Genomic DNA, 19,228 nt, shown 5'->3' on the forward strand with positions numbered 1-19,228 from the left:
GAAAAGTAACGAGAAATGTTTCTCAAGATGCAAAGATAGTCCACCTGGGCCGTTGGGAAAGACTGGTCGGATGGGTCCTCCTGTGTTCGGTTTTGGACACTTTCGAGATTACCAGTGGTCGATGACAAGAGGGCTGTCATTTCGGACGCTACCTCTTCCGTCCAAGCGCCCCATCGAAAGACCGCCCCATCGTGGCTGAAGGTGGAAAGACCAGCAGGTGTATCCAAGTCGCGACAGCCAGTGTTGAGCGCTTGTTGAAATTCGCCACTCCCTATCATTGTATTCTCATGGAAGAACGTGCCAGACCATAGTCGAGAAACGTCAAAATCCGTGGGATATCGAGTACCGTATAGCCCAAGACCTTCTAGTCGAGGGGCTTCGACGGTGGTGGCTTCAATTGGAGGCGAGGACAACTGTTCCTGGATGTGCGGTATTGGGTCGCTTGGCTGTCTGAACTCCCGGGTTTCAACGTCGACGCGCTGGACCTTTGGTTTCAGCCTTCTCCTTGGCTTGGTCAGAGGTCGAGGATCCTCTTTTTCGACACTGGGAATGACATCGGTCGGTGCGGAATCAGGATCCGGTAAAGGGGCTGCCTCATCATCATCTTGGAGGAACCTTTCCAGTCGAGGGTTCCGGGACTGGCCTGTCCAGGCGTGCCGAAACTGGACTTGATTGACGCCGGCATAGATGCGGTCTAATCGCGAAATCATTCGGCGAAAAGCAGCCGCACGGTCTCGGGATTCATGCTCGTTTTCGGTTCTCTCCAATTGAGCAGTTCTATAACCTGGCTGCTTTGGCTTCGTTCTTAGAGACGACGGTCTATGTGCAATGCTGAATCTTGCCTTTGATTGGCGAGGTTTGGAAGCAGGCGTCGGTGAGACATCTCTGGATATGGTTATCGGGTTGAGCTCCGTTTGACGCATCCTGGAAGGACCGGTGTCGTTTCTATCACCTTCTGGGTCAGACATTTCATGCCTCGTCCGAGTACTATTGTCCCTGTGAAGCTTATCAGGTTCTGGCAGATGCTGTTGGTGCAACCGGCTGTGCAGATGAGTAACACGGTCATGAACAGGTGGTCGCGCCACTCGAGTCTCTGCACCATCCCTCATCGGGCGCTTGACTCTACCCGCACGCCAGTCACGAAGTGCGAGGTTCGCATCTTCGGTATCGGCCTCAGTCTGCAGCCTAATGAGCTTGTTGGTGGGACTGTGCCTGCCTTTGTTCGGATGTTGTCGCGCTTGACGAGCAGCGATTTTGAGGAATTGGGGGACCTTTGCAGACCCTGCCTGGTTCAGAAGGGGTGCATCAAGGATGCTCAGTTCTGGAGCCCGACTTCTAGGCGCACGTCTTGGCTGCTGCCCGCCTGTGGCCTTCTGCTTGGATTTGCCGGTGCGGGCAACGCCAGAACGGAGAGGTCGGTCTGATTGATCGAGGCGGTGAGATTCTACTCGGATACCCATAGCATCCGTCAGTTTTGATTGCCGTTTCTTCCCTTGCTTCTTCCGAACGTTCTGGCGTGCAGCTGAGGGTAACATCGGGTCTATCCAGTCATGTTCCTGAATTTCAAAAGCGCCCGTATCATCAAAACTGTCGACGAAGCCAAGATCTGCTTCAAGATTTCGCCGGGGCTGTGGCATTCTCGCTGAAGCCGAATCCGTACTAGATTCACTATGATCATCCTCAATAGCTATCGGCTCAATTTTCTTTTGCCGACTGGAAGGAGCTGGACTGACCCGGCGAGACGCCAAGCTTGGAGTTTCCCCATGAGAAGAAGCACCGGAGGTCCGTCTCTGGCGACGTGGAGGATCCGCGGAGAAGTTCCGGGTCGCTTGAGCCTGTTGGTCGAGCCTCAACCATGATGCAGGAAGAACGCCCTTGATTCGTCTTTTTGCTTGCTCAAGGCCTTTCTCTCCATCTTTGTTGCTGCTTCCCTCGTCTTCCTCGTCGGAGGACGAATCAGAAGGTACAACCGTAACAGAGGCCATGCGCTGAAGCCCACGGTGGCGCGCAGTACTGATTGGCGGCTCATCATCATCATCACCAGAATCCACTAGGCTTACTTGAGCTGGCTTTCTCGTAGACGACGTAGCTGGTGTTGGAGGTTGCGGTTGCCGAATTGGAGATAGGAGTCGGAGTTGCTTGGAACGATGGGGCTTTCGAAGCTGTTCGTTCTGAAATGGAGGGGTCTCAGAAGTTGGTGGGGAGGGCGGAACTTCAAATAGTGCGTTGGCTTTTTGTGCCTGGTCTGTGTTGGTCTGGGGGTTTTGACGTAGCGAGCTGGTCCTGTTGAGTGATCCCTTCTTAGAAAATGTATGCAACGTCTTCCGCCGCTTAAATCCCTGCTGAACACTCCCGTCATGTTTCTTGCGCAAAAGAACGCTTAAATCAGGGAACTCGAAGTTTTCATCATCGATATCCATGCGCGCATCGCTCATGGCAGTACCGAGATTTGGTTGAGCCGGAAGTGATGTTGTTCGCTCAAGGTTGGGCGGTGAGGACGGCAGTTCGATGGGAGAGCTGTGCCGTGCGCTACTTGACTGTGTGTGATCAACCACAAAATCCCTATCCTGAGAATCTAGGTCTTGGCTTTCTCCGTGGTTCGCCTCGTCCTGCTTCTGGGGGTGCCTTTGATGCTCTTGAGCAACATTCACAGGCTTCAATCCTCTGGACTTGAGATTCTGTTTATACTTCTCAGCTTCCAGAAGGTACGGGTGCAGCTGTATCGGGTTCCGTTTCCTCAACGCCCGTCTCATCCGAATTTCCTCGGCAACCGCTTCGTCGATGTCGATTGCTTGCTGGGGAGGTATCACCACTTGAACCAGTTGCCGAGGTTCATTCCCGTTTTGCTCTAACGCTTGTCGCCCCAACGGAGGTGGCGGCGGCGACGATGTAAGATAGTCAGGAGGCTCAATGTCAGACCTGGCGTCACTGAGAGGGCTCGAAAATGCTGAGATATTGCCTTGCTGCAATTCGTCTACGTCATCTTCTTGGAGCGTTGGCGTGACTGGTCTCCGAGGCACAAGCTGGGGAACATGCCCTGGGGTGGAAGTCAACTGCTCGTCGGAAAAGAGCTGAGTGGCGAGGAATCTCCCCGAGAGCGCGTTCGCGGAGCTCTCGATGGCAATTTCCGAGCTAGGATGGCCGGTGATTGGAATATCAACAGAGGAAACAGGCAAGCTCGAGTCGGCAGCCTGAGCGCTGTGGTGGGTATGAGGCCCGCATCGCGGAGAACCGCCGTTCGTTTGGGGCCTTGGTGAGCCATTCGAATTGGTGGTGTTAAGGCGCAAGCGGGATCCGGTGGGCAGCCAGTTTTGCGAGCTATCCAAGGCAAGCTCATCCTGGCTTCCTAATGGAACTGTATCTATGCCTTTTGGTGTTTGGGAACGGTCCGATCCGGAGCCTGCAGTCACCGTAGGGTCTTCACCGGGGGTTGTCTTTGTCTCCAGCGGCTTTGGCGTGGAGGGGTCATCGAGGTCGAGGTCGAGGTCATCCTCTTCATCTGAGTCCGCCACGTAACCTTTGATCCGCCACTGCGACATGGAGACCGGTTGGCATAGCGGTGGCTCACAGAAGCTGTCGGGCCAAAAGTAAGTGTGTTGTATAGCTAGCAGCGGCGGCAACCACGACGTAAAGTCGCGCCGGGGTTGACGCGTGACGCGAGAACGCGTCGCATGAGGCTGCCGTTATCGATAAGCCGCTGACTAACTCGCTCTTCCGTTTTTCGAAGGCGTCACCACAGCGACAACGTCACTTCATCTCGATTACTGCGGCAACATGTCGAATCTCAACAGGATAATACCATTGATGATCGTGACGGGCGTGGGCATCTGGAACGGTATGCGCCCGGCCAGTTCACTTGGGTATCAAAACAGGTGCTGATAGGCCGACATAGGCATGTACGTCTTCGAGCCCGCTTTCAAAGAACAGAGGGACCAGAGAGAAAAGACATTCGACAAGCAACAGTACGTTTGTGTAGCTTGCATCAAATCCATCATCTCTGACGTATAGCAGCGGAGGTTCAGAAATGGGATCCCAAGAAGTAGCGCCGCAAGATCCAAGTCCAAAGGCCGATCCCGTAGGCGCGCAAAAAGACGCGCTGGCATTTCCTCAGCAGCCTGTCACTCCAAAGGATGCCTCAGGCTCGAGCTCATGGCTCAAAAGTTGGGGCTTAGCCTGGCCAGGCAGCAAAGCAAACAGTGAGGCGGAGCAACCCAAGCACGACACGTCAAAACCTTTTGATCAGCAACCCTCCACGCCCAAAACTCAAGAAAAGTCGGGGAACTAGTGGCGGAAAGAACTTTTTCTATATGAATATCTTTTTCGTTGCCCAACTATTGAGGGACCGACCTCGATCACTATCGTCAAGCTGCCAATCTTTGTCACGTGCTCACGCGAGACCTCCTCTATCCGTCGAGGCCAACATCCGTAATGCTGCACAAAGCTGCCACCGTAAGTGCAAACGCCAGAAATAATATGCCATCACTTTAGCCCGAATACTATGTGTGGTAGCAGAATGGCCTGGCAGTGCGTGTGTCAGCTGATGACGCTGCTCTGCACTGCACTATTCCACCTCCCCCACCAGTCACCAATTCCCTCTGTCACACACCTCACGAAACTTCCCACACCAACAATTGAGAGTCTGTAAATCTGTGATGCAAACACTCAAAACGCCCTTCTCAACTCGTTTGTCGAATATTAACGCTTCTGAGTGACCCAGACTTCGCCCACGTCCACCTTCCATCTCCAGCCACGACCGCCATGGCGACGGGCGTCTAGACTGCGATATTTAAAAGAGAGATTGCGTCTTCGGCGATGCATCAGGCTTGACAGAGCCTGAGAGTACATCGTGCGTCTCCCACTGCCAGTGCCGCCATCGCGGCATTGCTTGTCCGTCAAACCGCTCAAAGCTGCCTGAGGGACGTCCTGGGTCCTCTGGGCTTCTCCACCCAATTAGACGAGTATTTAACACGTCCACAGCGCCCCTTCTGGACTTTCGTTGCTCCGGTGGCCTAATGCAGTCAGGAAGAGAAGAGCCGATCAGTGCCAGACGCGGGTGGGGTGGGCGAGAGGTAGGAGGTGCACCAGCGGGAGGCCGCCAAGACCAGGCCTCGCTTCCCACCTTATAAGCCCAGCGTCCCCCCTCAGGCCTCCTCTTCCTCTTCCTCCCCATCGCTTACCAAACTTCACCGACTCTTTCCACCATCCACCTCTTGCCTCATACAAATCTTCTCGAGTTGCCAAGACCATCCAGACTCCTGCATCGACTTCCTTTCCGTTGCTGCTCTTCCTTATGAGACTCTGGACCACCGCCGTCGGGTCACATGTCTACCATGTCGTCGTCGCTGCCGCATAGGGCACGAACATCTGCTACCCTTGGCGACTCCCATGTCGAACGTGCCCTTCATAGTGCGCACGACTTCAGCATTGAGGCCGCCCCGTCAGCTGATTTCGTCCTCTTCCCGGACAAGACTGCGAACATGTTGCCGTCTTGGGGCTCATCGTCCCCAACCATGCCATCTACTAGAAAGGAACTCGTAGGGAAACCCCTACATCTCCCACGAGAAGTCAAAGCCGGGGCCATGCTGCCTGGAAGAACGACGACCCCTCCCAGAGGATACGCACCAGTACCTGGCTCACGAGAGGCCAGAGCCATGCCAAGTGCAGCTCCACGTCATCGCGGACGGAGTACCAGGCCGCTGCTCAGTCACAGCACGCGCACTGCGAAGCCAAAAGGAAGCAATGTCCCGCAAGGCACCAAGCCTGGACACGTGATGCCACACTGGGCGTCATCTCAACAGAGTTGGGATCCGCCAATGTTTGACCCGCTCCCACCACACTTTGGTCCTCTTGCGGCTCCCTCAGGTGGTGCATACTACGATGCGAAGCCAAGCTTCGCTCGCATCCGATCCATATCTGGATTGCAAAGCTCATCATCTGAGATCGCTCATGCCGAACCTGGGTACTGGGAGTTCTCATCGACACAAGCGGCGACGAACCAGTCACATGATGAGAGTGACATCGACTATCCTCATTCGCCTCCTCCTGCTCCAACACTAGAGCGTCTTACCACTCCTGATCTCCCGGAAACCGAGGGTCTTCCATTTTGCAACTGCTGTACTACAGCAGATGCAGGTCATCGCAAAGCTTGCGCGCTTTTTCGGAATAGGAAATCGCAAAGGAACTTTGATCTTCTTGGTGTCGGTTCTATGTTCGATTGATTCTATTTTCCTTGTGGAGATCGTTACGGCGTTGGCGTAGGGGCGATGTGATTTGACGTACAGCTCGAATGAGGCGGTGACAGACAAACCGGTATGTGGAAAGTCTCGAGTGACGGTAATGAGAATACGAAAGCATGGTTGAGATACGTTGGCTAGGAGAGTAGCACAAAATATTTTCCTTGCTAGTTGCCCAATGATCGGAGTCAACATACGCGGACTCAAGATACAAACAAAGAAACTTTATAACACGTGCGCGCAAACAGAGCATTAAGAAGGGCATCGTGCCGTAGAACAGCTTTTTGCTCACCTGGCTGTTGACATCATTCGGTCCGTACCCACACCACTGCCTGCTTTGTCTGTTGCAATACAACTTGGTGATGAAACCGTGGGACTCACCAGTATGGAAAGCGCCCTTTGCTGGGGCGAGGTGGCACAGTCTTGTTTCGTACCGATCGCGAGAGGCTCCGAGTTTTTTCAGCTCGCCTCCCTACGTCTTTCCACTGTCCACCACGAAGTATTTGCCAGCCTTGCGCTCAGCGTGAGCAAGCACATCCCAGTCCTCGGCGCCTTTAGTGTCCACAGGTCCCTCTTTCCTTTCGATTCTTTTGTAATGCTTCCCGCGCACCTCTTCCTGATCTAGGGCCTCCTTGAGGGAGCGTAATGATATTTTGGTCTGGTCTTCGGCGGTGCGTGTCTCGTCTCGAATCGCACGTAGCGGCGGTACGCCTTCCGTGTTGACCTCCTGGATGGCACGAACGAAGTGAAGCTGTGACCGCAGGGTCTTTAACATCCTTGCCTCCTCTGCTTCATCCCTAGGTTCAGGTAGAGCGGAGAGATTGAGAAGGTGTCGTAATTGCTTTGGTGTGATGGTCGGCGCATCGGCGGTTTGAGCGTCGGCAGGAAGCAGCGTCTTGACGGACCATGTGGGTTTGGATAGGAGGGCTTCGATGTCTTTGGTAGTCTTTGTGGAGGAGTATCGCAACGGGGCCAGCGGCGTTATGGGTGACAATGGCCGTACGGATGCAGAAGCGCTCGTGCATCTCGCGCTTTGAGCGAGCGGGCGTATTCTTGACATGTCGCTACGGCGGCCATGTTAGTGTTTTTTGCGTCCAGGAGCACTCTTTCCGGTGGGCGCATGAAAGATGTAAGAGTGCGATCTATAGTTCATACCAAATGTGCAAGGTTCACACGCCAGTGGGTGTCGGTTTCATCAGAATGGAATGTTTAAGCGGGCGATGTCGTCGGAGAGGTGAAGCCGGCGGAGCCTTATCGATAGGCCGTCGGGCGTGGACCAAGTGGGCTGTGACTGCCGCTGCCTCGTAATGGTTCCAAGAACAACACCGCCCCTCCACGACACGCTGCGACTCTATTGCCACCACCCGCCGACTCCTCGGAGCCATCCTACCTAATATATCCGACACCAACCTCCCTGCGCTCTGCATACACCATGGCCACCCAGGACCCCCGCGCATTGCTCCAGAAGGTAGTACACCCGCCTCAAGATCAGCTCGGCGCGTGCTCACAGCTTCTCGCAGGCTGAGAAGGCGGTTGCCTCGGCCGGTTCAGGCTTCAGTCTGTTCGGCGGCCGTCAGGAGAAGTATGAGAATGCGGCGGAACTGTACATCCAGGCCGCGAACGCATTCAGAATGCAGAAGCAAGGTGAGCCGAACCCCGCCGCCAGCCTGGGCGCGAACGCACGGCACTAAGCAGCTGTTTCGCATAGGCAAGGAAGCCGGCCTGGCATTTGAGCGCGCCGCTGCGATCCAGCAGAACAACCTGAACGAGCCCGATGACGCAGCGAACACCATGACCGAGGCTTTCAAGACGTACAGAAAGACGGATCCCGAGGATGCCGCTCGCTGTCTCGAAGTCTCCATCAACCACTACACCTTGAAGGGTAACTTTAGGCGGGCTGCTACATGGAAGCAGAACATTGCGGAGCTGTTCGAGGTCGAGCTTGGTGATCAGAAGCGCGCTATGGAGGCATATGAGACTGCTGCTGGCTGGTACGAGCAGGACAATGCCGAAGCGTGAGTGCCTGCTACCAGGGTTTTAGATCGGCCATTGGCTTACAATTCTCTCAGGCTGGCGAACAAGCTATTCCTCAAGGTCGGCGACCTTGCGGCTCTTGAGGGAGACTACTACAAGGCGATTGAGAACTTCGAGCGCGTCGCTAAGTCAAGCATCAACAACAATCTCATGAAGTGGTCGGTCAAGGAATACTTGTTGAAGGGGGGCATCTGCCATCTCGCAACCAACGTAAGATTCGAGGTCACAGTTTTGGCCCAGCGAACACTATACTGACACCACCTAGGACATGGTTGGCGCCAGGCGGGCAATGGAGACCTACCACGACCTCGATCATACATTCGCATCAACTCGGGAGGCCATGCTCCTGAACGACCTTGCCGAAGCGGTGGAGGGCGGTGACCAGGAGCTTTTCTCCGAGAAGCTTTTCCAGTTCGATCAGCTGTCGAAGCTTGATAAGTGGAAGACGACTCTGCTTCTCCGCGTAAAGGGCAACATCGAGAAGCAGGAAGAAGACTTCTCGTAAGCGAACAAAATAGCTACGCTGAGGTAAATCTCATTGGAAGCACGTATTTGAATACCAGCGAAGACAGGAAACTTGTCTATTCACCCAGGTCAGAGTCGTGAACGGGCGTTCTTGCAGCTTTTCCTTCATTTGGTTCTGTGCGGAGATACGAATACATGACTTTTGCACACAGTTCCTGCAGTGCCGTATTTCTAGTTGGTTGCATTAGCCGACATATTGAGGCACTTACCGCCAGATATCCAGGACCACAGGTTTGAGAAGCGTGAAAAGAAACAAATCATCGACTGCAAACAAAGCATTGCATGGGATAATCCTTGTACGCATTATTTCAACATCCTAGACAGAAGGAAAAGCTAGTTGGGACATTAGATCACAGAGAAGGAAAGATCCAGGCCTTCGACTGTTTAATACTCGCTCCCTTTTCGAGAGAGGCTGGTGCGGCACCATGGAGCCTATAATATAATCTTAAATGGTTTTCCAAAGGGCCAGTCATCATTTCACAAGTGTAGATTTGGAAGGAACGTTGCACGCAGCGATAAGCCATCGCAACGGACCCTGCAGGAAGCAGCCAAGCCATATACGTCATCAGTAACTCATAGAGCTACCCACAACACTTCCTTGCTTCGCATCACCCCACATAGATGCCAGTTCTCATTTTAGAAGCTTGCAAAATACTTCGCAGCTCTTTTGGTCCATCCACATCAACCCGGCGCCAGAAACCCGTTCCAACCCCGGCCCACGAACCATGTCGAAGATGCTCTCAGGGCACATGCCCTGGTCCAAGGACGATGAAGGCCAGAAGAAACAAGAAGACGACCAATCCCTCACCACCGTGCTGGAGACGCCCGAGCTCCGCAGCGAGCTCACGCTCCTGCTCGCCAACTGCCTCGAGTCGATGCGAGCCACTATCACCGACGCCTTCGACGCCCGCTACGCCACCAGCGATGCCGCCTCACCACCGGAAGAAGACCTGACGGGCGACGACGCGCTGCGCAACCCCAACCTGGACGCCGGCAGCGTCGACGTCGAGGCGTTGGACAGGCAGCGCAAGGAGCGCGAGAAGCGCGAGAAGGAGCTCTCGGCGCCGGCCATGCAGGAGCTCAAGAAGGCGGCGCTCAACTTCTTCGACGACTGGCGCGACGCGGTGCTGATGCGGGTCGGAGAGGTCGTCAACTCCAAGGAGACGGCGCAGGGCCAGAAGAAGGCCGCCACGGCCAAGTCGGAGCCCAAGGACGGCACGAGGCAGCGGACGCTGTCGTCAAGCTCGGCCGGGCGGTCGCCGGACGAGGAGATGGGCAAGGCGTTGAGGGAGCTGTACCCGCCGATTGAGACGCCGCTCCTCAAACTCGGCGAGGAGAGGCGGGCGTTGGTGCTGCATTCGATGCTGCTGTTGCTGTTGAGCTTGGAGCATTACTCGGCTCACTCGAGGATCTTGCTGCTCTATTTGACAAGCAGCTTGCGGCTGGATGTGGAGTTCTTGACCGATGACGAGAAGAGGGTGGCCAGAGGCCTGTTGGAGGCGGCCCATAAGATGTCGGCGGAAGAGGAGACGAAAAAGAAGGCAGAGGAGAATGCTACAAGCCGGAAGTGGAAAGTCGGACTAGCTTCCGTCGCTGGTGCTGCTGTTGTGGGAATCACTGGTGGTTTGGCGGCTCCTCTGCTGGCTGCTGGATTGGGTATGTTGACAATACTTCGCACCCATTACTCATTCACACAGCTAACAAATGTTCTTTAGGTTCCGTAATGGGAGGACTTGGTCTCGGTGCCACTGCTGCAGCCGGTTACTTGGGAGCGGTTGCTTCCAGCAGCGTCATCGTGGGCGGCCTTTTTGGCGCTTATGGCGGCCGCATGACCGGTAGGATGATGGACCAGTACGCCAAAGAGATCTCAGACTTCGGCTTCGTCCCGATTCAGGACTTCCACCATCCGCGCAAGCTCGACAAGGAGCACCGACGCCTACGCGTCGCGATCGGCATCTCGGGCTGGCTGACCAACAAGGATGAAGTGGTTGAGCCTTGGCGGGTCATCGCACCGTCCATCGAGGGCTTCGCACTACGATATGAGCTCGAGGCGATGTTGAACCTGGGCAACGCACTCATCGGCATGGTCAAGAGTGCGGCGTGGGGCTACGCCAAAAGCGAGATCATCAAGCGCACCGTCTTCGCCAGCCTGACGGCCGCCCTTTGGCCCATCGGACTGCTCAAGATCAGCCGCGTCGTCGACAACCCGTTCAGCGTGGCCAAGGCCCGCAGCGAGATGGCCGGCCAGGTACTCGCTGATGCCCTTATCAACCGCGCCCAGGGTGAGCGCCCGGTGACCCTTGTTGGCTACTCGCTCGGCGCCCGCGTCATCTACTCCTGCTTGCAGACCCTCGCAGAGCGTAAGGCCTTCGGCTTGGTCGAAAGCGTCGTCCTGCTCGGCGCGCCCACGCCATCCACCGCCGCCGACTGGCGCCGCATGCGCAGCGTCGTGTCCGGCCGCGTTGTCAACGTCTACTCCACTAACGACTACATTCTCGCTTTCCTGTACCGCACGTCTAGCATCCAATACGGTGTTGCGGGTCTGCAGAAGGTCGAAGGTGTGAGGGGAGTCGAGAACGTGGATGTTAGTGATATGGTCTCGGGTCACACGCGCTATCGTTACCTGGCGGGCCGGATCCTCAAGAAGATCGGTTTCGAGGATGTGGACCTGGAAGAGGTCGAGAGGGAGGAGCAAGAGATGCGGAAGGCCGAGGAGGAGGAGAAGAAAGAGGCCGAAGGCCAGGAGAAAGCAAAGGTGGGGAGCAAGGATGCGGACGAAGAAGCCGAGGCCTTGGAGAAGGAGGTGGAGACGAAGAGTAAGCAAAGTCTGATGGAGTGGACGACTGAGAAGCTCCGGCTGGGCGGATCGGGCGGTGCAGGAAAGGAAAAGGAGAAGGTCGAAACACAGACGGCGATGTGAGAGAATACACAGCGGAGCTCCACGTTGCTCCGGATTAATGAACATAGATACGATATACTTAATGAGCACACTTAAGCCCGCAATGGGTTGCAAAATATTTGATCTCTCAACATCCAGGTAGGATAGTACACTCTTCTTTCAGACGTCGATGTGAGCTTGAAAAACTTATAAGCATCTCAAGACATACCCACATAAATGAGATAGGTAGGTGGGCTTAATGCTTTTGCAACGCGCTGTGCTTTGTTGTGAATCATTAATCAAACTGAGAGAATGGCATTCTGGTACAATTGAGGGTCGCAGGAGAAGTTTGTGGCAAGGGTAATGTTGGTCAAAAGATGTCATTGATGAATCGCTTCCCAGCTCCTCCTTCTGTGTCTTCCTGAACGCCGTCTTCGAGAATAAATCATACAACCCCATGTTGGACCTGCACCGGATCACCTGAACTTGCTGACAATAACCGCGATGATAAGAAGAACAAGAGCAGTGATGATCGCAATCGTAATCACCCGATTCGTAGCCATCCTGCGATTAAGATTGTATCAGCAAGAGGGTTCGCGGCAAGCGGCCAGAGGTCGGGTTAATAGGGAGACAGTACCTACGAGCCATCCCCCTCAGCGTCTTGATGCTCCTGTCCGTGTAGCCCTCGCTCTCCAGCAGATTCTGCCTCGTCCTCTCAATGGTCTCCCTCTGCGTCGCCAGGTCTGCCAGCGTGTTGCGGCCAATGTCCTCAGTCTCCAGAGCAATGCGGTGGCTATCCCTCAGGCGGCCACTGCTACGCTCCAAGCGGTCGGTACCCGAAAGCAGCTGTTGGCGCTGTTCGAGTTGGTCGTCGGCCGTGGGGTTGTCCGAGTAGCGGTTGCCGAACAGGGCACGGCGGTCCGAAGCCAGCGACGTCAGCTTGCGGCCAAGCTCATCGACATCGTGTTGCAGGTTGCGAAAGCGCTGGTTGACCTTGTTCTTGGCGGGCCCGGGAATGTTGGGCTTCTCGATGCGCATTTGGTCGAGCTGGGCGTGTTGGTTAGTATCGGGTCTTGCTTCCCGCACCCGCTTCCGAGTCTTACCAGCTCCTTCGCCTCCTCCTGGGCACGCTCGGCCTGCCGTATCGCGGCCTTCCTGGGCTCGCCGGACAGCTCGGGGATCTGGTCGAGCTTCTGCTGCAGGTCCGCCTGGACCAACTTGAGCTCGGCCTCGTAGCTGGCGAAGCGCTCCGAGCCAGCCTCTGAATCCATAATGTCCGCCATGGCTGCTGCTTTCGATGCTACGTCAACCTAGACTAGCGGGAAACTGTCGCAGTCCGCTTCAGTTGGGACAAAGAATGCGTTCTTCGCGGAGTGGTTGATGCCTAGGGTGGAGGCAGGCGGGTTGCGCGGTCGGTGGAAGGTGCGGTCGTGAGTCGTTACAGAGGCGAGGGCTCGAGGGTCCAGCACGAGCAAGGCCGATAAACAGAAGATGCGGGGGGTATCTCGAGGTTGGCGGTGGGGTCGTCACGCAGCGTGGTTGGCGTCGAGCGGTGGCCGAGCGGAGGAGGTGGAATGTCGCCGCGGCCGGAGTCGCTGGCCGTTCCTGGCTTGGACCTTGGCGCGCCCCCGGCCCCAGCCACCGATCCCTGCTCGTGCATCGAATGCACCCCCTGCTACATTCCGCCTTGCGATCGTTTTAGTAGTGTTCCGGGGCTTGCTTTCGCAGTCCTTTTCTTTCTCTCCAACCATCTCACTCAGACAGCCTTTCATTCTTTGATTCCGCGATTGTCTGTCTCTCAGCTCTCGTAGCCGGATGATGTCAGCACCTGCTGCTTCTGGAAGTCAGTCCCACTCTTGATCGCAAACGACCACCAAACATCAACAACATGGAGAAGAAGAGGATTGCAGTTGTGGGCAGCGGAGTCACCGGCATTGGAGCCCTCTATGCCCTGAGAAATACCCCTCACGAAGTGCACCTCTTTGAGGCAGCCGACCGTCTGGGCGGCCACACCAATACCGTGCAGTTCAGCCATGAAGACCGCAAGACTCCAGTCGACACCGGTTTTATCGTGCTTAATACTGCCACTTATCGTAAGTCGGCCCTTGTGCTTGGACGGACGTCTGTTGATCTCTTCAAGCAAACTTCATCGCATTCCTCAAGGAGCTCAACGTTGAGACCGTGGAGACTGCCATGACTTTTGGCGTCACTCGCGACGAGGGAGCATTCGAATGGTCAGGAACCTCACTATCGTCCATCTTTGCTCAGCGTCAAAATCTTTTCCGTCTCTCCCATTGGCGCATGATATTCGACATTATCCGCTTCAACCAATTCGCTCTCGATCTCCTCCAGGATGACTCAGGTGTCGACCTTGACCTCAGCATCGGGGAGTATCTGGATCGCGAAGGATATTCTGACAGCTTCAGAAACGACTACCTGATCCCTATGACTGCCTGCGTATGGAGCACCGGTGCCGATAAATGTGCTTTAGAGTTCCCTGCCCTAACATTGATTCGCTTCCTCTGGAACCATCACCTCCTTAGCACCATCAGCGTACGACCGCCGTGGTTGACTGTCAAGGAAGGTTCGCGATCCTACATTAATGCGGTCATGCGGGACTTCCCATCCGACAGAGTTCATCTCTCGGCTCCCGTGAAGAGCGTTACGAATGAAGATGACAAGGTGGTTGTCGAGCTTCCAAACGGCCAACGAGAAACCTTCGACGATGTTGTTCTAGCATGCCATGGCGACCAGGCCAGAGGCATCATCTCCGCTTCCGCCACGACCGAGGAGAAAGAGATCATGAGCGCCTTTCACACAAGCCCCAACACCGTCTTTTTGCATTCAGACCTCGCGCTCATGCCCCGCCGTGAGGCTGCTTGGTCGTCGTGGAACTACCTCACAACAAGCTCTCCGACGGCACTGAGACCCAAGGTGTCTAATCCATCAGCCTCCAAAGGTTCTCCGACAGGCGCACTAAGCACAGTGTCTCTGACGTACAACATGAACATTTTGCAGCACATTCCCGTATCAGAGTACGGCCACGTGCTTGTCACCATGAACCCGCCACACATGCCAAGGCCAGAGCTCACGCAGGCAGCCATTCAATATACGCACCCACTGTACACTGCTGCAGCAGTCAAATCGCAGGAGCTGCTTCCTAAAATTCAAGGCACCAGAGGCATTTGGTATGCCGGCGCCTGGACTGGCTATGGCTTCCATGAGGACGGATTTATGTCTGGGATAAGAGTGGCTTGTGAGGGCTTGGATGGCGACGTGCCGTGGGAGAGGGTCGAGACGAAATTCATCAGAGGAAATAAGCCTCATTTCACAATGAAGGATTATATCGTCCGTGTCTTTGTTGTTATCTTCTTGATATGGATCAGGTTGGTGGAGACTGCGGTGGCTTCGACTGGAGCCTTGAAGCGTAGGACAGGAAAGGGAAAGGCTGCATAAGTGTTCATAACTGGTGCCAAATACCAGAATTTCGTTCCTCGTTGGTAGGCCCTGAGGCGTAGTAAATTCTTATACCCTCTCCTCATGCTCGCGTCTTTCCTACTGTCAATCTGTCAGGTATGCTGTATGCGCTTATATACCTTACTTAAGCAAGCCGCCATCGGTCTACGAGCAATCTATGCCGGCGGTGGTGTTCTATACAAAGAGGATTAACTCCGGGTGCTCGCTGTATACCAAGAACACAATACTGACATGGAGTTTCCCATGAATGCAAGTCTTCTTGCAGGTTCCCACTACTGGGTGCCAGCTGATCCTTCAGTGCATGCCTGTAGCGTGTCGATGCTTGCTGAACTCCAAAAAGCTCTTGAAAGCCCAAGGGCTCTTGTGTAGGAAGTGAAAGCCGTGGTGTTTGAGGTCCATGGGTTGGTGCGTCAACCATTTCCAATATCCTGACACACCTCCTGTAGTTGCCGGAGAGTGGTTACTGTCTCCTGCCCCAGTTCCTCGCCGCCGGCAGCTGGCTTGTTGAATCGGCCATATCTCAGATCGCTGAGATCACCAATGGTATTTCTGAGGTCTTCCAACACCGCCTCAGTTTCTTCCTCAATTCCCGCGATCTCCTCTTCGAGGTCCCGCTCAGCTTGTTCCATGTCCTCAGCGACTGCCACCGCTGTCCGCTTCTTCGATCTGCCTGCACCCATCTGCGCGGTAGCACCAGCGCGTCCGTGCATATCTTCTTCCAGCTTCACATCCATCTCCTCCTGGCGCGTGAGGCCGGCGGAAGCACTGTCGGCAGCTTCATCGCGCCTCCGCGCTCGTGCGACCTCGCGCGCCTGCCGTTCGCCGCGTTTGCATTCAGCGGCAATGTTGCGTTTCACGTCGTCGGTATCAATGGCACGTTGGTGCTGTAGCTCGCGGTACAGCTTGGGTATGGCGGGATTGGACTGGTGGGTGCGCGGGAAGAGGTCGGTGAATTGGCGCAGGGTGATGATGGTCTGAAGCGGCGCGGGAGGAAGCAGGAAGTTGGAGAGGATCGAGGACTCGTTCGGCGCCATGATCGCGGCGGAGAGCAGCAGTGCGAGGGCAGAGAAGAGCGCAGGTCCGAGTGCGGGCGTGCGAGTGACGCGTTGGTGGCGGACGCGCCGTGGAACAAGCGAGGACGGGAGTCGACGCGTCGGGGCGTCGCCCAGAGAAAGCCGCCAACGGGTCTTTCTTCGCTCCTTCCTGCGCAGCCATACCCGTAACCACGTGAACGCCGCATCAAGACCCGGCCTCCAGAACCCCCTTCCGACTCGCTACTGCCTTGCTGATCCTGCTTCCTGTCAACTTCATCCTCGCGCCACCCCTTCGCACCCGTAATGGCGCCTGCATCGCAGCCTATGTTTGCCAAGGACGAGAAGGCATTGTGCTTCCATCACGAGCTTCTCTACGAGGCCAAAGTTCTTGATGTGAAGGCCCTAGACCCCAACGATAAGAAGAGCGCGTACCTGTACAAAGTCCATTACAAAGGCTGGAAGTCCACGTAAGTGCGCTTTCTTTCACCGGTCCCGTCACCGCTTCATGGCTAGCTGCAGCCGCGTCTCCTTGTTCTCACTTCGCTGCTGCTCGCCGACCAACACCCCGTTCCCCCGAAACACTTCCGTACCTGTTTGCTGCGCCGCTGTTGATGTGCGAGCCTCCGGTTTTTGGGGCTTCATTCACCACTGCCTCACTTTCCAAGGCCTCAGCATGACGGTTGCCCGTGACTTCGACGTTGCTAACAAACGTGCTAGGTGGGACGATTGGGTTCCGCAGGATCGGCTGCGTAAGCTGAATGACGAGAACCGCGAGCTAGCAAACAACCTCAAGAAAGAGTTGGAAGCCATGCGTCGCGGCTCCCAGGCCCAGAAAACGGCGGCGACTTCGCACAAGAAGAAGCCCGACACCGGCTCTGCACGTGGCAGCGAGGGCCGTGAGACGCCTGTGGCATCGACGAGTCTTGCAGGCCGCAAGAGGGGCAGAGACTTTGAGGTCGAGAGGGTAGGTCGCCTCACTTTCGCTTCGCGTCACTCTGCTTGTCATTGTGTTTCAACTTCCTATTGTCACAATTGTTCTATTGTACCCTTTTCGCATATGCTTCGTCGTATTTCTGTGTCGTTCTTTCTCTGCTCTTTAGCTCTGCGACACTTTCAAACCTTTCCAATCCTCCGAATCGCTCTGCATCACCATGGTTGTTACCCGTCGTTCTGCGATCCCCGAGGGAACTGAGGCCCCAGCCATGGACGCTGCCCATCTGGGCAGACGATCTGCGCAGAGAAGAGAGCGGAACCAAGGAAGGCAAGCTCCCAAGGAGAGTAATGCCTCGAAGAAGAAGAAGGCGCCCTCTCGGGAGAGCAGGCCGCCTCAAGAAAAGAAGGACAAGAAGAGAAAGAGAAAAGAGCAAGAGAATAAGGCCGAGACAATCGAACGGCCAGCCAAGCGGACCAAACTCGCCAATCAGCGGCCTACTACGGCCTATCTCACCGTCCTCAAGAATTGGTGCAGAACTGAGACCGACGATTCCGATGTACTTTCCATCTGCGTTACTGTTCTGCACTGCATTTGGCATGTTCCACATGAGTACTTGCTAATACTTGCACAACAGGAGGAGGCTTTCCGCACAAGGCCAGCCATCCGCCTTCACATGCCTGACAGGCTCAAGTCGCTTCTGGTTGACGATTGGGAGAACATTACCAAGAACCTTCAGCTCATCAAACTTCCTGTCGACGTTCCTGTCAGCGCTATTCTCGACATGTATGACGAGCAGGAAGCGCCCAAGCGCGTGCCAGGCAGCGCCGAAGCCGACATACTCGAGGAAATCATCGCCGGTGTCAAGGAGTACTTCAACAAGGCTCTTGGCCGTATCCTCCTGTACCGCTTCGAACGCGACCAGTACCTGGAGTACTTCAAGAGGACGGAGAGCCCCACGGACGATCTGGCGGGCAAGACGATGAGCGAGATCTACGGTGGCGAGCATCTGCTCCGTCTCTTCGGTACGTGAAACACCATGTTCCAGATGATCGTCTACATGAAGTCACCACAACCGTGGGAGTGTGGCAATGTCGCTTGATGCTTGGCAAGATGCGTTCGCCTCCTGGTGCGCGCTGTTGCTGTTGTGTGATTACTTATTCCCGAGTGCCAAGGCTGACCAATTGAACAGTGTCATTACCGGAGCTAATCGCACAGACGAACATGGACCCCCAGTCAGTGAACCGGCTCCGCGAAGAGCTGGTCAAAATCACCATGTGGCTCAACAAGGATGAAACGGTGGGCAAGGTGTTTGTGTCGGAGTACGAAACGGCTGGCAGCGAGTACGTCGACAAGGCTAAGGGCGACGAGAGGCGCTGATGGGGCGTGGGGGAAAGCAGATACCACAGCTAGCCGTGGGCGGTTTGCAACGGTTGGAGCGTGCCCTCCTGCATTGGTCGTTTCTGGTATTCGTGGAGGCGCACTGGGCGTTCGCGTGGCAACCTGGACCATCTGGTGGACAGTGGGAGGGGTCCACTGGTGATGGGCGCGATTTGATTTCTGACGAGTTTCCCTCTTCCCCGAGATTTTCTGCAGAGGCCCCTGCCCGGTCGCCTGTTGCTACCGTTGGCGTGGGCTTGGGTCCCGTTCGGAAGCGTGCACGGGCTTGGCATTAAGTCACACTCACGACAGCTCTCTCCGGCAGACATCGTGTTGGTTGGCCAGGCCGTTTGATGAATGACGGGACGTTCCGGTCAGGGGCGAAGGACCAAAAGTTACTGTACACCAGATTATTCTAGCCAGCATCCTGGAACATGACGCATGTCAGGAACCGTAGTTGAGCAAAGACGTAGCTCGAAAATCCCCATAAAACGATCCAGCAATGGTCCCTCGAAAGCCACATGGCGGCGGCGGGCTCGCGCAATAATGTGCGGACGATGGCGGCTGGCACGGGGGCACCTAGTGGTGCGTGTCGCGGCGAGGTACCCGCAGCTGGGGCCGACGAGCCCTCGGCCGCGCTTCCCCGACGCCTGAGCGAGGTGTGAGGCCGGGTGGCCGGCTTTGGCATGGCGAGTGGCACCAGCAGCCTCACGTTTTGGATGGGCAAATTACCGAG

The 19,228-nt window shown here is 55.6% G+C and overlaps 7 protein-coding genes across 7 annotated transcripts; 4 read left to right on the forward strand and 3 right to left on the reverse strand.

The window, feature by feature from the left end:
• Window positions 1–6,705: 6,705 nt before the first annotated feature.
• SLS55_006264 (uncharacterized protein) lies at window positions 6,706–7,141 on the reverse strand (the record flags this gene model as incomplete). Its single annotated transcript, XM_066777695.1, has 2 exons — window positions 6,706–7,074; window positions 7,139–7,141. 2 exons carry the CDS (start codon window positions 7,139–7,141, stop codon window positions 6,706–6,708), a joined length of 372 nt encoding a protein of 123 aa, XP_066631790.1.
• Window positions 7,142–7,665: 524 nt separating this feature from the next.
• Window positions 7,666–8,772, forward strand: SEC17 (vesicular-fusion protein S17; the record flags this gene model as incomplete). The annotated part of the gene is made up of 5 exons (XM_066777696.1): window positions 7,666–7,701; window positions 7,754–7,877; window positions 7,942–8,248; window positions 8,303–8,477; window positions 8,533–8,772. The coding sequence occupies 5 exons, from the start codon at window positions 7,666–7,668 to the stop codon at window positions 8,770–8,772; spliced, it is 882 nt and encodes a 293-aa protein (XP_066631791.1).
• Window positions 8,773–9,517: 745 nt separating this feature from the next.
• On the forward strand, window positions 9,518–11,712 carry SLS55_006266 (uncharacterized protein; the record flags this gene model as incomplete). Its single annotated transcript, XM_066777697.1, has 2 exons — window positions 9,518–10,448; window positions 10,508–11,712. The coding sequence occupies 2 exons, from the start codon at window positions 9,518–9,520 to the stop codon at window positions 11,710–11,712; spliced, it is 2,136 nt and encodes a 711-aa protein (XP_066631792.1).
• Window positions 11,713–12,146: 434 nt separating this feature from the next.
• vti1 (t-SNARE VTI1) lies at window positions 12,147–12,953 on the reverse strand (the record flags this gene model as incomplete). The annotated part of the gene is made up of 3 exons (XM_066777698.1): window positions 12,147–12,234; window positions 12,308–12,717; window positions 12,774–12,953. The coding sequence occupies 3 exons, from the start codon at window positions 12,951–12,953 to the stop codon at window positions 12,147–12,149; spliced, it is 678 nt and encodes a 225-aa protein (XP_066631793.1).
• Window positions 12,954–13,558: 605 nt separating this feature from the next.
• On the forward strand, window positions 13,559–15,126 carry SLS55_006268 (uncharacterized protein; the record flags this gene model as incomplete). Its single annotated transcript, XM_066777699.1, has 2 exons — window positions 13,559–13,763; window positions 13,811–15,126. The coding sequence occupies 2 exons, from the start codon at window positions 13,559–13,561 to the stop codon at window positions 15,124–15,126; spliced, it is 1,521 nt and encodes a 506-aa protein (XP_066631794.1).
• A 431-nt stretch (window positions 15,127–15,557) lies between these two features.
• SLS55_006269 (uncharacterized protein) lies at window positions 15,558–16,181 on the reverse strand (the record flags this gene model as incomplete). Its single annotated transcript, XM_066777700.1, has 1 exon — window positions 15,558–16,181. The coding sequence occupies one exon, from the start codon at window positions 16,179–16,181 to the stop codon at window positions 15,558–15,560; it is 624 nt and encodes a 207-aa protein (XP_066631795.1).
• A 303-nt stretch (window positions 16,182–16,484) lies between these two features.
• Window positions 16,485–18,492, forward strand: EAF3 (Esa1p-associated factor; the record flags this gene model as incomplete). Its single annotated transcript, XM_066777701.1, has 4 exons — window positions 16,485–16,648; window positions 16,899–17,145; window positions 17,282–18,137; window positions 18,305–18,492. 4 exons carry the CDS (start codon window positions 16,485–16,487, stop codon window positions 18,490–18,492), a joined length of 1,455 nt encoding a protein of 484 aa, XP_066631796.1.
• Between the last annotated feature and the right edge of the window lie 736 nt (window positions 18,493–19,228).

This window comes from Diplodia seriata (assembly GCF_021436955.1).
Source record: "Diplodia seriata strain FDS-637 chromosome Unknown scaffold_6, whole genome shotgun sequence".
NCBI classification, from domain to species: Eukaryota; Fungi; Ascomycota; class Dothideomycetes; order Botryosphaeriales; family Botryosphaeriaceae; genus Diplodia; species Diplodia seriata.